Consider the following 15,224-nt stretch of genomic DNA (forward strand, 5'->3'; position numbering starts at 1 on the left):
TTATACTTGCAAAATCAAAGTAATCCAATAAAATTGGAATCATAGACCTTACCTCGTGTTTCGAACCAAAACACATACCATACTTGCTACATGTATTCACCAGGGCTAAGGTCAAGAATACCCAAGTATAAACAAGTATTCACAATGAAACAATCATGCGATGAAGATATATAGGATAACACAGACACACAGATCTTCTCAAAATCACGTTCACACAGAACCACAGATTAACACCTAGTTAATCAAACCATGGTCAACCACATATGCAACACATGCATAAATGACCCTAAGAAAAGATCTCGCCACACTTTATCCTATCTCGTTCCATGTTGCTCACATCCCGAGAACACATATCTCCTCTCATCGCCCATCGTGCTCTCTAAACAGATCACTCAATTCATGTCTAACTGGTAAGTCACAATAGATCCTAAGCTCCCGGGATAATCCTCTATCACCACATCACTTCTCCCAACCTACGTGGATAATGGGACTCCACCTTACAGAAGTGATAGAAGTATCTCTCTAACACTCCGCCTGATCAGGGTCTCTTTCACTGATAAAGGATTCTATACATTTGATCGCATCTCCACTCATGATCCAAATGTCACACTCCACATCCCTGTGCATATCACCAATGCACCTCTAGGCATCTATACTCCACCTTACCAAAAGACATCCAACTCACTATTAATGCATCACCAACTCACTGTGCCAAAACAACACCTTTCGATGACCATAAAGGTTCTCCAATCACCAAAGCTCCAAAAATCCACAAAGAAAATGGCGAAGGTGGCACTCACAAAGAAAAATTGAAGAAACAGTCAGTTACTTCACAACACTCACAAAGAAGGCTCACAAAGAGGAAGAATATAATCCTCACATGACTACCTCATATAATCTCACAAACCACACAGGCTCACAAAGATAAAGGAGAGAAACAGCTACCCAACTTTCTTCTTACTACCACACTCTCATGCAACTCACAGAGCAAATAGAGTACGCCACAAAACTTAACCCACTATACATGCAAACACATTATACAAAGTAATAAGATCACACTCAATTCATGCAATTACACACATCAAAGATATTGAAAGTGTAACATCAACATTGCAACAAAATTAAGTGACCACATACATGCAGAAAGGATTACACACTGATGCAATGCGGTAACCAGGTTTATTCTCTCAATAAACCTCACTAGGATCACTACTCGACCCTAAAGTCACATTCGCCTCGTCTCTATCCTCATCTTTCCTTTTATTATCATCCTAGGACAATCTCTTTCGACTATGCCCAAATTTAACCACAGTTAAAACATATTTTATTTTTTCACACTTGCCTTAGACCTATACATGCCAACAATACCAAATAATGACCACAAGCAAGTACTGACACATAATTCACACAGAATAGTCAAGTAAACTTTCCTAAGGTCACATCCAATTCTATCGATGTAAAAAAAATTGGTGACAAATTCATATAGAATAAGGCAATTAATTAACATGTAATTCCTATGTCTAACAACAGGCAATGATTTCCCCCTTCACGATAACCCCAAACCTAACTTCACATCACACAATGACTTCTAATGCGCAAAATAAATAATTAACCTATACATTAATTTTAACTGCAATAATAAAAGGCAAAGAATACGATACCGAGTAGACCACGTCTGAAGGTTCATAAATATCGAGACATGTGAATTCACCACTTTAGGAATATCACTATTCATCCTAAGGTCACCAGCAACCACAGCAACACGAAAACAGCACCTGGCACCCGAACGTCCAACGGCAAAATTGTCCAACTTTCACTCTATTGCTCCAAACTGAAATCTGACAACACTGCAAGGTCCATCTCATCTCCGACAACATTCTGTCTTTTGGAACATCGAAATCTCTCTCACATGCCTCCATGCATCGGTGCCATATTCCTCACGCGCCAGAGACAGCCACACGCCACCCTTCTCGAACCGTCTCAGTTTGCACAGTCCAATGGTGGTGTCCGTTTCTCCAAATTCTACTTGATTTCACTAGAAAATGCCAAAACATATCCAGCAGAAAATTGAAAAACTGGACAGTTTCTGCCTCTGATTTCTAGATCCATTTCTGACCACTTCTAGCCCGTTTTAGCCCCAAAAATCAAAGATTTATCAACAACACAAGCTCTAATACCATTTGCAATAGAAATCCCTTGATAAATCTTGATTTCGGGCTCAGAAAACAATCAAACGAACACCAATTTACCTTGGCTCGACCCAAGACTTTCGCCTTCACTTTGGACAGCCCTTTTTGCCTCTCCAGTGGCTCTCTATTTAGTGTCCACAAAGGACACGCGGTGGTGACTACAATGGAAGAATGAATGGACAATAATGGTGGAAAATCTCTCTCCCTTTTTTCCCAAGACCGGCTGCCCCCTTTCACTCACCATTGCACGTTCAATCACCCACACTGAAAACTGCTGGAATAGATGGATATATATATGGATAGTTTAGGTCACTCCAATTGGGCCTAGGATTCACTAAGAGGGCTACCAATTAACCTAAACTAATGGGCCAATTTTCAACTCCATATTAATCACTAAATGGTCCAACTAACCAAATAATCATCCAACCCAAACCCTAGCCATCCAAAAGTGTAGTTCGTCTCCGAGCCAAGCCAAGTCCATGGTGTCGATAAATAATCCAATAATTGTTTTAAATCATCGTCAGGATTATTGAATATCAAAAAACCCAACACACATGATAGTGCACCATCTGGTAATTCCAGTTCATCCTTTGCCCCTGTACAAAAGCATAAGTATGGTTGATTTTGAATAATGTACACCCAAAATTCTTGATAAACACAAACATTATTTTTCTCTTCTAGAAATTAATAAAATCTTTCTTTATCAATTAGATATAAATTTATATTTTTTATCATATATTTTTTGTCTTAATATTAAACTATATGAAACATTGAGGTTTAAGATTTCTGCACTTTCTTAAGCTCTCTCTTTTTTACTTTCTAGTTTTAGTACACAGAAGATAATCATTTTTATTTAATGCAATCATTTGAACTATGGAATGGGGACAAGCACTGAGGTAGAAATTTGAAACTAAGCGGATTAAAATTGTCATGCAAGGGGATAGAGGAACTATGGATTCAGTTGGACTCCAAGATAACAATACTGGTGGTTACGCCAATCCATGGGGGACCATGGTTTATTCAATATGATTAGGAAGAAATTAGAAGAAATTTTAGCACAATATCGACCATGTTTGGATGCTTTCTTATTTTACATATAAGGTGAGAGAAGAAGTATTGGACACTGTCAATTGGTTACAAACATTGATCAAAGAAGAATAAGGTTGAAAAATTTCCAGTTGTGTAAATTAACTCTAAAATAAAAATAAACGGTTTTTGGCTTATTCTAAGAAAATCCATGCCAAATGTCAGCTATATAAGAATTTCAAAAATAGTAAATGTTTATACTAGAAACTAATTAACAATATTGTCAATAAAATAAGACTTATCAGATCATAACCATATAAGAAGTCATATACTAATATAACGATATTTCTAATCTCAGTATAACCTCAATCCACATCCTTATTTTATAGATTAAGAACCTAACAAAAGATAAAATCACAAATTAACTTGACGACAGTAATGTTATACTGCCAGTTCTATATAATCTCACTCCACATCGATTCTAATGCTACAGATCATCTCCCACCACCCATAGGTAAAACAATATGATCTCCGATGCTCTCATATCCAATAGTTGTGCTACTACTACCAACACTATTTGCAATTGCAAAGGCTTTCATTTTCCCAGAAAGCAGGGATTCAGACTCTTCTTCATTAGGTTCTGTTTGGGTCCATGAGTGTTTTCCTGCTAATCTCAGACCCTCAAGTTCCTTAGCTACTTCTTTCATACTAGGTCTATCCTCCCCTTTAACATGTAAGCACAATTTCGCAAGCATAGCAACTGATGTTAACTCCTCACTCTTTCCTTCGCATTTAATATTATCATCAAGAACTTGGAATAAGCAGCTTCGCTCTAGTGCTGAAAGGAAATAGTTGGCTAAACTTCTCTCCTCTACTGGTCTGTCATAGCTTAATGCCTTCTTTCCTGTTAGTAGCTCGACCAGGACTACTCCAAAGCTGTAAACATCACTTTTTGGAGTCAATTGGTTCGTTTGCATGTATTCAGGGTCTAAGTATCCAAAGGTTCCTTGTACCATAGTAGATAATTGAGTTTGATCCAGTGGAACCAATCTTGATGCTCCAAAATCAGACACTTTTGCAGTGAAACTAGTGTTTAAAAGAATATTTGTTGATTTGATGTCTCTGTGTATGATTGGAGGGGAAGCCACAGAGTGCAAATACCCGAGAACTCCAGCAGTTTCTGCAGCAACTCTTAACCGTATGTCCCAAGAAAGAGAACGCGCCTTTGTTTTATTGTGTATGTGCTCAAAAAGGGATCCATTTTCTATGAATTCATAGACTAGCAGAGGAGCTTGGGTTTCTAAACAACAACCAAGGAGCTTGACAACATTCTTGTGGTTGATCTGGGAAAGAACTATCACCTCATTGATAAATTGCTCGACTTGATGTGGATCAACTTCTTTGGACTTCTTGATGGCAACTAGCCGATTATCTGCTAACAAGCCCTTGTATACAGTGCCATATCCTCCTTGACCAACAATTCTACTGTCGTGGAAGTCGTTTGTTGCCTTCTTGAGTTCGGCGGAAGTAAATATCTTTGCCATAACTGGTGACTGTTGTCTTTGTGAAAGTTTTTCTTGCAACAATAAGCCACCATTTTGAAGAAAGAATTTTTGCTTCATTGTGTTCAACTTTCTTCTATTGAGTATTGAGAGCAACCAGCAGACAACAAGTACAAGAATCGTAATTCCTAGAGAAATACCTGTAGTGGAAATTTTAGGTTAGTTTCAAGCCTATTCCTTCCTTTATATTCAACAAATGAGTTAGAGAGTAAAAGGTACACGTGACGTGATGTAGGGAAGCTAGATACCAATGTTCATCAATTTAGACAATTTAGTATAAATGAAACTTTAATACTAAAAGCAATAATCCTTTGGTACCATGTGGTTGAGTGACACCATTTAGGAGGGGTTTGAAAAATCCGTGCTTACTAGTTTTTTTAGGCACCGATTTTGAATGGTTTAAAACCCATTCAAAATTGGTGGTGTAATTTTGGTCGATTCTCTCAACATATTAAATCGACAAGTTTTGGCCATTTCTCATATTTTCTTCTAATATTACCTTCTATAAAATAATTATTTTTAACCAATATATATTCTTCAAAATTAACTTGTAAATAAAAATATATTCACTCAAAAATTATTTATAAGCAAAAAATTTCATTTTAGTGAAAAAAAAAATACTTATAAGCAAAATATTACTCAGAAAATAAGAAAAATTACGTTACAATTAAAATATTATTTTTGAGTAAAAAAAATTGCTTATAAAATAAGATTCCACTAATAAGATAAAAAAAAAGTTACTTTAAATATATAAAGTTACTTATAAATTTAAGTAAATATTTAACTTTATTTAATTTTTTAAGTTAAATATTAGTTATATGTAAAAAAATAAAATATAATAATAATAATAATAATAATAATAATAATAATAATCATCCCTACAAGTAAAATCACTTGTGAGTAAAAAAAATCATACAACTAACTATAAATTGAAAATCTTACTAGGAGTTTATTCTTTTAAAAAACCTTCAGAATCGGTGGATAATAAACTCCTACACTTAAGTTGAACAGTTTTAAAAATCGCTACTAATCGATATTTCGAAATTCCCAAGCAGCCCCTAAGCTAAGAATTGGTTCGTAGATTTATAGCTACATGAACACTCTACCCTTTCAAATCATTTTACGAGTGAGTTTTAGCAAATGTCACAGTTATAATCAGTATAAAGATTGACATCCTAATTGAGTATGAAGACGTCTTAGGGAGTGTACTTTCCATGGAAGACTTGTTTTAAAGTCACCCAACTTGAAACATGGATCATTGACGGAGATAATTCTAAATCCCAGGTGAAATGTAATGAATGGAGGGCCTAGATACATCCATGGAACAGCGATGCTAACCTGCAACAAGTTTGAATGCAACTGATTGACCACGAATACAACCCCGTCCATGTTTCTCCCCGTCTCCATTGTAACCTTTCGGACAAACACACTTAAAACTCCCTTCTGTGTTTACACATCGGTCCTTTTCACAATTGTTGAGACTTGGATTTTTACATTCATCAATATCTGCATAAAAGAAATCACAATATGAAAGAAAGCGAAATTAAAATCTTAAAGCAAAGAAAAAAGTGAAATTAAAATCTTAAAAGGCACGTGGCTAAAAAATTCATGATGTATTTCTAGGTAATACACAGGAAATCAAACTTTAATACCTTTACAACCACGAATGAGGTATGGATTTCCTTCATAACCCTCTGAACAATAACAACGATACCCATTATCGGTTCCGTTACAACTGGAATACGTGCTTTTACATGCATAACTAGACATGTTCTTCTGAGACTTCTCACATGTTCCTCCGTCAATTGCCCAGTCAACCACCATGGGAAGCTTCTCTACATTCTTCAGACTTGAAAGACTATTTGGAGAAAAAGTGAATGCACTTTCCTCAGCAAGAAATGCATAGCTGCATTTATCGAAGTCCCAGATGGTGGTGTGATTATCATAGCTCCGTGTGAAATTTGAAAAGCTCTTCACCCACCACTTAGCTTTCCACACCCCTTTTGGGATAGACACCTGGCAACAGCCCACACCGGAACATGACCGGTCCTCAAGATCATCCTCCCTGGCACACGTGGAAGTGCACCCTGTCTCGTAATCACTGTTGTTAATCCTCCCAGATACGAAAGCATAAGTATCGCAACCAACAACAGTGAACTTATTTGCGGTATTATTCACTGTGAATCCTTTAAAAAATATATAAGCGTTGTTAGACTGTTCTATTTTGCCATTCCTATCATAACAGGCTTTCGCTATGAATGGAAACATAGTCAATTGACCCTCCAGGGATATGTTTGCGATTTCTAGGTTTGTGTCCCTCCAGAATGGTTTAGGATGATCGAAGGTGTCATTACAAGTGACTAAGAATCTTTCACTAAAGTAACAACCTTCCCTTTCCCTTGTGCCAAAAGGGAAGGGGATACTTACATCTCCACAACGATCCGTGCAGTTGGGCTTTGCTGTTGGGAAATTTGTTTGTGATTTTGTGACAAAAATAAGCAGCATTGCTAGAAAGAAGTGGGCTTGCAGCAAAAGCATATGCAATCTCATGGTGAATTTTGCTATATTTCTTTTTCCTAGATTGTATTGTAGTAACAGAATTACAAGCTAAGCATTGTACAAAAACGTTTGGAAGATGATTTCTTATATAGTTTGTAAGTCTTCGGCTAAGTCAATAAGCATCCTATCTTGACTAAAAAGTCTCCTTTGGCTTTTGGAAGATGATTTCTTATCTAGTTTGTAAGTCTTCGGCTAAGTCAATGATCATCTTATCTTGACTAAAAGTCTCCTTCTCAACATCTAATCCCCAATATTTGATACTTAATTTAGTTTTTACACTAAAAATTCAAGAAAATCAAAAGATTATCAAAAACAGCACCTTATTTCTAGAATATAGAAATGTGGCACCAATTTGGGTATATTGGAAAGTGTCAAAAAATCATTGACAGAAATAGCACTTTCTGGGAATAATTTTGAAATTAGCACCAATATGGGATTTTGTTCAAAAATTGGAAAAAAAAAAAAAAAAAGGGAAAGGGAAGTGAATTAAGCAAAATCAAACCTCAAATCCTTGTCCAACTCTAATACATCATAATTAAGTTAAGCCACTAATTACAAACCCAAGTTTACCAATATTGAACAAAAATGAGTTTTCTTACATCTTGGAACTGAATAGAAGAAATGAAGAACCTTGTACTTGAGTCCATATTTCATCTTCTTCGATAATCTCTTTTTTTCCTTCTTATTTTCTTTCCCCTTTCCTTTCTCTATCTCTTCTTTCCTTTTCTCTAACTCTTTCTCGATTCTTCTTTTGTTTCTCTGAAAGGAAGGGAAATCTCAATTTAACAATTTGATACAATAAAATCATTAATAATTAGGCCCTCAGCTTTGCCATAGTTTGCAATTAAACCCTTATGTTTCCATTTAATATAAAACTTACCTACTTGTTCTTATACTCACAAATTAGCTTCAACAATTACCACTTGCTTATACTAGTCCCCATGAAATAATTTTACTTAATTTAAGTCCTCATTTGACTAACTTTGACAAATAAAATTTTTGACTTTGACTATATTGAGTGAGGTGTAACAGGCAATGTTTTCGTAATAAAGCTGGGCGCCAACCTTTGAAGCGTGGCCCTATTGAACAAGCAAAGCCCATGTTTTCATTACTCTGCATTAGTGTTGTACGTTTTGGCAGGTGACATAAGAAGGGACTTACGCTATTTTTTATACAAGTTCATAAGCACTAAACTTGGAATCAAGAAGGGCGACCAGTAGCGTATGACTTATATGCTAGGCTAGTTTTGCAAAGGGGTATCAACATGACTCGTCTAAATACACATTACAAAAGATGTAGTCTTTGTTTTATTAGCCACAATCAATGCTTTTACAAGACTTGAGTCTTTCTAATTTATGCATCTTACCCTCGATGTTCCAACCAAACTAGTTCTTAAAAATGCCAAATTGTCACCTCATTATCAAAACTTTTATTGTTTTTTGTTGAGGTGGGCCGATAATTAGGAAACCAACTTCTAATTTATGCATAGTACCTTCGATGTTCCAATCAAACTAGTTTAAAAATATGCCTAATTGTCACCTCGTTATCAAAATTTTTATTGTTTATTGTTGAGATGGGCCGATAATTAAGAAACCAACGTATAATGATATGAGCCTCATTCGTTATGAAAGTATTGATCATGACTGACATATATGTTAGTGCCTACTGTAGAAATGGACTAAGTCGTATCTTAGACTTCTATGTTTCATTGGCTTATTGAAAGAAAAAATTATGATTTTTTTTCCTATACATATATTTAACATATACTCGTTTGTCATGACTAGGATGAGAAATTTCGATACTAAATGAATAATGTAGCAATTTGATCTAGAAATGAATCAATAAAACCTTCTTCATTTTAGATCTAGATTATTCGCTTTTGTGAATAGGGAAATGTGTCAATCCTTTTCTCTCTATTAATTAGAATTACAATAGTGATGTTATTATACAACCTAAAGAAGAGGAGATGAGATTTGATTATGGAAATAAAAAAAAATAGTTTATGAGATTTTTTTTTTTAATTTATAAATGGAAGGTCATTTGAGCAAGAGACATTGGATGGAGGTTATTTAACCAAATATATGATTTGACCAGGCTAAAATATGCCTAGTTGTCACCTCCTGATCAAAACTTTCATAGTTTATTGTCAAAGTGGATCAATAAATAAGAAACCAACGTATGATGATATGAATTTCATTTGTTGTGTAGTGTATCTTAGCTTCAGTATCACTCTCTTATTGTGAAAATAATGTGCTAAAAATTGAAAAACAACATGTGATTAAAAAGGTTATAAGTCATGTATCAATATTCATTCTTCTAAGCAATTTAATATAATGAAACTATAAAACTGAAAGCAGATAGTCATTTTGTACCAGATGGTAACAAGGATTGCACAAGCAATCTCTTTGCCAATCCCAAATGAATCAAACATAGTAATCAAATTTGAATCCACGATACTTAAAATCAAACAAAGATTAGGTCTAGGCATGTTAGACATATTATCTGAATTCAATTCAACGAGTCGTACACTATTATTTGAGTAAAAACTAGAGTCAATTAAACGTCAACCCAACTCCTAATTTTTTTGGAAGTTGCAATGTCTCTAATTGTATTCCATGTCACCTTATTTTTTTTTTTTTTTTTTTTTTTTTTGCTAAGGCTTAATTGTAGGTTTATACCTACAACCTACTCGGCTTTAAGAGTGAACTCTACACAATTAATATCAATATATCTCTCTTCTATAATAACTAATTTTTTAAAACCAACAAGGAGTCGATTCTAAAAACAAGGGTGAAATGTGCACACAGAGGGGAAGTGGAGAAAGGGAGAGTGAGAAAAGCTACAGCAATGGAACAATTGGGCCAACCTGCGACAAGTTTTATTACAAGTGTTTGACCAAGGATGCAACCTCGTCAATCCTTTCTTTCTTAGCCATGATAACCTTTTAGGCAATCACAAATAAAAAAACCCCATGTGTGCCTGTGCTATAAAAAATTTCTGGTTAAACAGACTACCATGCACAAAAGCATTAGTATCACAACCAACTACAGTGAACTTATTCGTGGTATTAGAGGTGAGGCACCTGGTTAATCGTATGGAGATTTCATTTTGGACTACTCCGGTGCCATTGTGATAATAACAGGCTCTTTCTATGTATTTTAGGACGTGCATTTTGCCCTCCAGGTTTATGTTCGAGTCTAGTAAGGATGGTTTGGGAGGATAGTAGAGGGTGTCAATATTAAAAATGTCTAAGAAATTAAATAAATGTTTAGGTGACAGCCTTCCCTTGTGTCAAAAGGGAAGGGAATACTCACATCATGTCCACAAGTTCAGTTGGGCTTTGCTTTTTGGTAATTTGCTCGAGTAGAAATTAATTTTTAGGCAAAAATAAGCAGAGTTACTAGAAGGAACTGGGCTTGCAGCAAATATATATTCGATCCATTGTGACTCTAATTATAATTCTTTATGTAGGGATGACGAAAATTCTCGCACCCGATTGATCCCATATTCCACCACCCGAGATGAGGTGGGGAATTCACTCCTGAATAGCAGTGCATATATGGTGAACATGATCCCACCTAAATTCCCCAAACCCCCAAATCTTTTATTTTATTATATTATTTATATATTTTTCTAATGAACTCATATTTAAACAATAACTAAATTATTAACGGCGATATTTCAATTTCGTTGTGCCCCGTTGTCATCCCTAATCCTCCTAATCTGGTTTGCATTAGCCCTCGTTTGGCCCCCTTTTTTGAAATAAAAATGGGTGGAATAATATTTTTTTTAAATGAGTGGTTAAAAAAGAAGGAAAAGTTTTCGATTTACATATAATACTATTTTATGAAATATTGTGTGGTCGAAAATAGAAAATATAAAAATGAAACGTAATGTAATGGGACGCAAATGAAGACTCACATATGAGGATTTATAAAATTGAAAATATGTCTGGTAGAATGGAATCTTCTGTAACTTTGCAAGTCTTCAAATAGTCAATTAACGTATAATCTTGACTAGAAAAGTCTCCTTTATGAAGTGTTTACAGGATCAATTCCTTCATCAACGAAAGCTATTTTGCATTAATGTATACTGTTTGTTTACGGTAATCTGATTTTACAGATTTGTTTATAAGCTTCGATAGCCGATTTTGAATATATACAACAAAGATTCTTGATAATCATAATGAAATCATGTTACAAGTGTAACATGTAAAAAATTTTTGAAAGGAAAATTTTACAAGTAATACATGGCGCGACATTATTGAAAGATGGAAAGAAAAGAAAAAAACAATCCACTTACATTTTGCTTCGTTAGTATCCTACAAATTCTGTTAAATTTTTTCTAAACTTATGCTTTTATTGATTCTTTTTCATTGACTGTATTCTAATGACAGAATTACAACCTAAAAATATGTTTTCTAGAATGGGTTCTTATGTCAGTTTGCTTTCGCCTTTATTGACCAAAAATGTCGGTCAACACATTTTTTTATGCCTAACCTTAACGTGTCTACGAGGCCACATTGTGAAAAGCTACTGATGATGTTAGCATAATTTGATTTGAAGTAAATTAAGTTGACATCTATTGAAATATTTGATTAAATAGTCGGACATTTTTCTCGCTTAATAATTATCAAGTTCTTCTCTTTCATAAAAATAATTTCGTTTCTCAATTTTAGTAGCATGTTAAATTTGAGGTTTTTCTCATTTTCTTAATATGTTTATTTTTTTCTTATTTAATCAAGATAAGGGCATTGTTTTTAGTTTGAACAAAGCGAATCGTTGTTGAAATGATTTTAAGCATTGTTTGATATATATCAGACATTGAAGTTATTACATTACTTGTCCTAGAAAATTTAACTCCATGACCTAATCTAACTATCGAAGTTTCATTTATTGTACTCACGACTCGAGAAGTAGCAAAATTTCTTGCTAGAATGAATTCAAGAAAGAAGTAATTAATTGCAGTTGGTTAGCGGAATTGTGCATTAAAAAAAACATAGGAAAGTTTCCAGTTGTCAAAATTAAGTCTAAAATAAAACACAAAATTGGGAGATGATAACAGTATATCAACTACATTGATATTGCCAATCTTGCAAGTCCAATATTGTAATCTCATCCACATCCTTGTTTCACATATAAGGAAATTAACACAAGATAAAATCATAAATTAACTCGAAAACTATGACGTCAATCTCGCCAGTACTATATAACCTCACACCTTATGCTACATACTATCTCTCACTGATATGATCCCTCATGCTATCATATCCAATAGTTGTGCTACTACCCTCACCATTTGCAATTGCAAGGGCATTAATTTTCCTAGAAAGCAGGGATTCTGACTCTTCTTCACTGGGTTCTGTTTGGATCCACGAGTGTTTTCCTGCTAATCTCAGACCTTCAAGTTTTATAGCTACTTTCTTGATACTAGGTCTATCCTCCCCTCTAACATGTAAATACATTCTGGCAAGCATAGCAACTGATGTTAACTTCTCACTATTTCCTTCACATACAATATTATCATCAAGAACTTGGAATAAGTTGCTTTGCTTCGGTTTTGAGAGAAAATAGTTGGCTAAACCTCTCTCCTCCTCTGGTCTGTCGTAACTAAATGCCTTCTTTCCTGTTAGTAACTCGACCAGGACTACTCCAAAGCTATAAACATCACTTTTTCATGTCAATTGGTTTGTTTGCATGTATTCACGATCTAAATATCCAAAAGTTCCTTGCACCACAGTAGATAATTGAGTTTGATCAATGGAAACCAATCTTGAAGCTCCAAAATCAGAAACTTTGGTTGTGAAATTTGTGTCTAAAAGAATATTCGTTGATTTGACATCTCTGTGTATGATTGGAGGAGAAGCTGCTGAATGCAGATACACAAGCACTCTAGCAGCCTCTGTAGCTACTCTTAACGGCATATCCCAAGAAAAAGAACATGCCTTTGCTTTGTTCTCTATGTGTTCAAAGAGGGTGCCATTATTGATGAATTCGTAAACTAAGAGAGGAGCTTGAGTTTCTAAACAACAACCAAGGAGCTTGACAACATTCCTGTGATTGATCTGGGAAAGAACAATCACTTCATTTATAAATTGTGCTACTTGGATTGGGTCAATTTCTTTCGATTTTTTTATGGCAACTATTATATTATCTGATAAGAAGCCTTGGTATACAGTGCCAAAGCCTCCTTGACCAAAATTCTATTTTCATGGAAGTCATTTGTTGCCCTCTTTAGCTCAATGGAAATGAATATTTTTGCTCCATCTGGTGACAGTTCTCTTCGGGTGAGTTCTTCTTCCAACAATTGTCCACCATTTCGAAGAAAGAAAGTGTGCCTCATCTTGACCAACTTTTTTTCCTGGAGTACGGAGCATAACAAAGCACAATAAAAATGATTCCTAGAGAAATACCTGTAATGTAAATTTTACGTTAGCTTCATTGCCACATTTCTTTTGTTAAACAAATGAGCGTGGAAGAAATAGATAATGTAAATATCAATATTCTATATTGTTTTAGGTAATTTAGTATAAAAGGAACTATAACATTAAAATCAATTACTCCTTCAGTAACATCTGGTAAGCAGGAAATTCAAGGTCAGCCCAATGACTAGCTAGAATTCTGTTGGAGCTTTGACGTTGAGTACACACCTACTCACTTTTGGGCGGGCGGGGAAGGAAATTAGAATTACTTATCTACACCCATGGAATAGTGGATCTAATAACCTGTTGCAACTTCGAAGACAAGTGATTGACCATGAATGCAACCTTGTCCATCATTTTTACCATCTCCACGGTAGCCTTTAGGGCAAACATACCTAAAACCCCCTGGTGTGTTCTCACATTTCTTTTCACATTTATGGACGCTTTGATCCTTACATTCATCAATGTCTGCATAACAAATATAAGAATAATAAGAATGAAAAATGAAATTAAAATCTTGGTTATTATATCGTGAACAATATGGTGTTAGATCATTTATGTACTTTAAGATAATATAGCCATACCTTTACAACCGCAATCACGATCGCGATCAAGGTAAGGATTTCCTTCCCGACCTTTCTGGCAATGACAATGATACCCATAACCATTATCAGGTTCACGACAATAGGAATTCTCACTTTTACATGCATAACTGTAAATGTTATTTTGAGCCTCCTCACAAGTTCCTTCTCCAACTACCCAATCAACCACCCTTGGAAGCTTTTTCACATTCCTCAGGTCAGAAAGACTACTTGCGGAGAAATTGAATGCACTTTCCTCAGCTAGAAAAGCATAGCTGCAATTATTGAAGTCTGACACATCTGTGAAATTATCAAAGCTACCCAATTTCACATTAACTGTCCGCACCTGTTTCGGGATAAGTATATAGTAACAGCCTAAACCAGAGCATGAGCCATTGACCAAATCATCCTTCTTGTCACACAGGGAAATACACCGTCTGATATTTTCGATTCTCTAGGCGCCCAAATACATAAGCGTCAGTATCACAACCAGCGACAATGAATTTATTGGCAATATTATTGACACTGAATCCGAAGGGCACTCTTGAAGAGGTATTTCGATATGACACTCTGATGCCATCTGGAGAATAACAGTCTCTTGCTATGAATTGCAAAACACGCAATTGGCCCTCCAGGGATATGCTTGTGATATTAATGTATGTGTCCATCATCATAGTGGGTGTCATTACAAGTGACTAAGAATGATTTGTTAAAGTAACAGCCTTCGCTCATGCCGAAAGGGAGGGAATACTTATATTTCCACAACGATCCATATAGTTTGGCTTTGATATTTCGAAATTTGCTTGAGTAGAAACTGTTGGAAAAAATGGTTATGAAATGGGTCAACTTTGAGCCCGAATTTCAGTGGAACCCACCTTTTAATTAA

The 15,224-nt window shown here is 35.1% G+C and overlaps 1 protein-coding gene and 1 pseudogene across 1 annotated transcript; both read right to left on the reverse strand.

Annotated features, from left to right (window-relative positions):
- Window positions 1–3,519: 3,519 nt before the first annotated feature.
- Window positions 3,520–7,462, reverse strand: LOC111409260 (wall-associated receptor kinase 2-like). Its single transcript, XM_023039277.1, has 3 exons — window positions 6,430–7,462; window positions 6,116–6,283; window positions 3,520–4,917 (listed from the first exon to the last, which is right to left on the reverse strand). Exons 1-3 carry the CDS (start codon window positions 7,325–7,327, stop codon window positions 3,710–3,712), a joined length of 2,274 nt encoding a protein of 757 aa, XP_022895045.1. The 5' UTR covers window positions 7,328–7,462; the 3' UTR covers window positions 3,520–3,709.
- Window positions 7,463–12,569: 5,107 nt separating this feature from the next.
- Window positions 12,570–15,006, reverse strand: LOC111409556 (annotated as a pseudogene).
- Window positions 15,007–15,224: the final 218 nt, after the last annotated feature.

Source organism: Olea europaea, chromosome 14, assembly GCF_002742605.1.
Source record: "Olea europaea var. sylvestris chromosome 14, O_europaea_v1, whole genome shotgun sequence".
Taxonomy (NCBI): domain Eukaryota; kingdom Viridiplantae; phylum Streptophyta; class Magnoliopsida; order Lamiales; family Oleaceae; genus Olea; species Olea europaea.

Coding starts and splice junctions, on each gene's coding strand:
- LOC111409260 (XM_023039277.1), bottom strand. CDS start 7,327: ATGAGATTGCATATGCTTTTGCTGCAAGCCCACTTCTTTCTAGCAATG. Junction 6,284..6,429: donor CCTCATTCGTGGTTGTAAAG/GTATTAAAGTTT, acceptor TCTTTTATGCAG/ATATTGATGAATGTAAAAAT. Junction 4,918..6,115: donor TGCATTCAAACTTGTTGCAG/GTTAGCATCGCT, acceptor TTTCCACTACAG/GTATTTCTCTAGGAATTACG.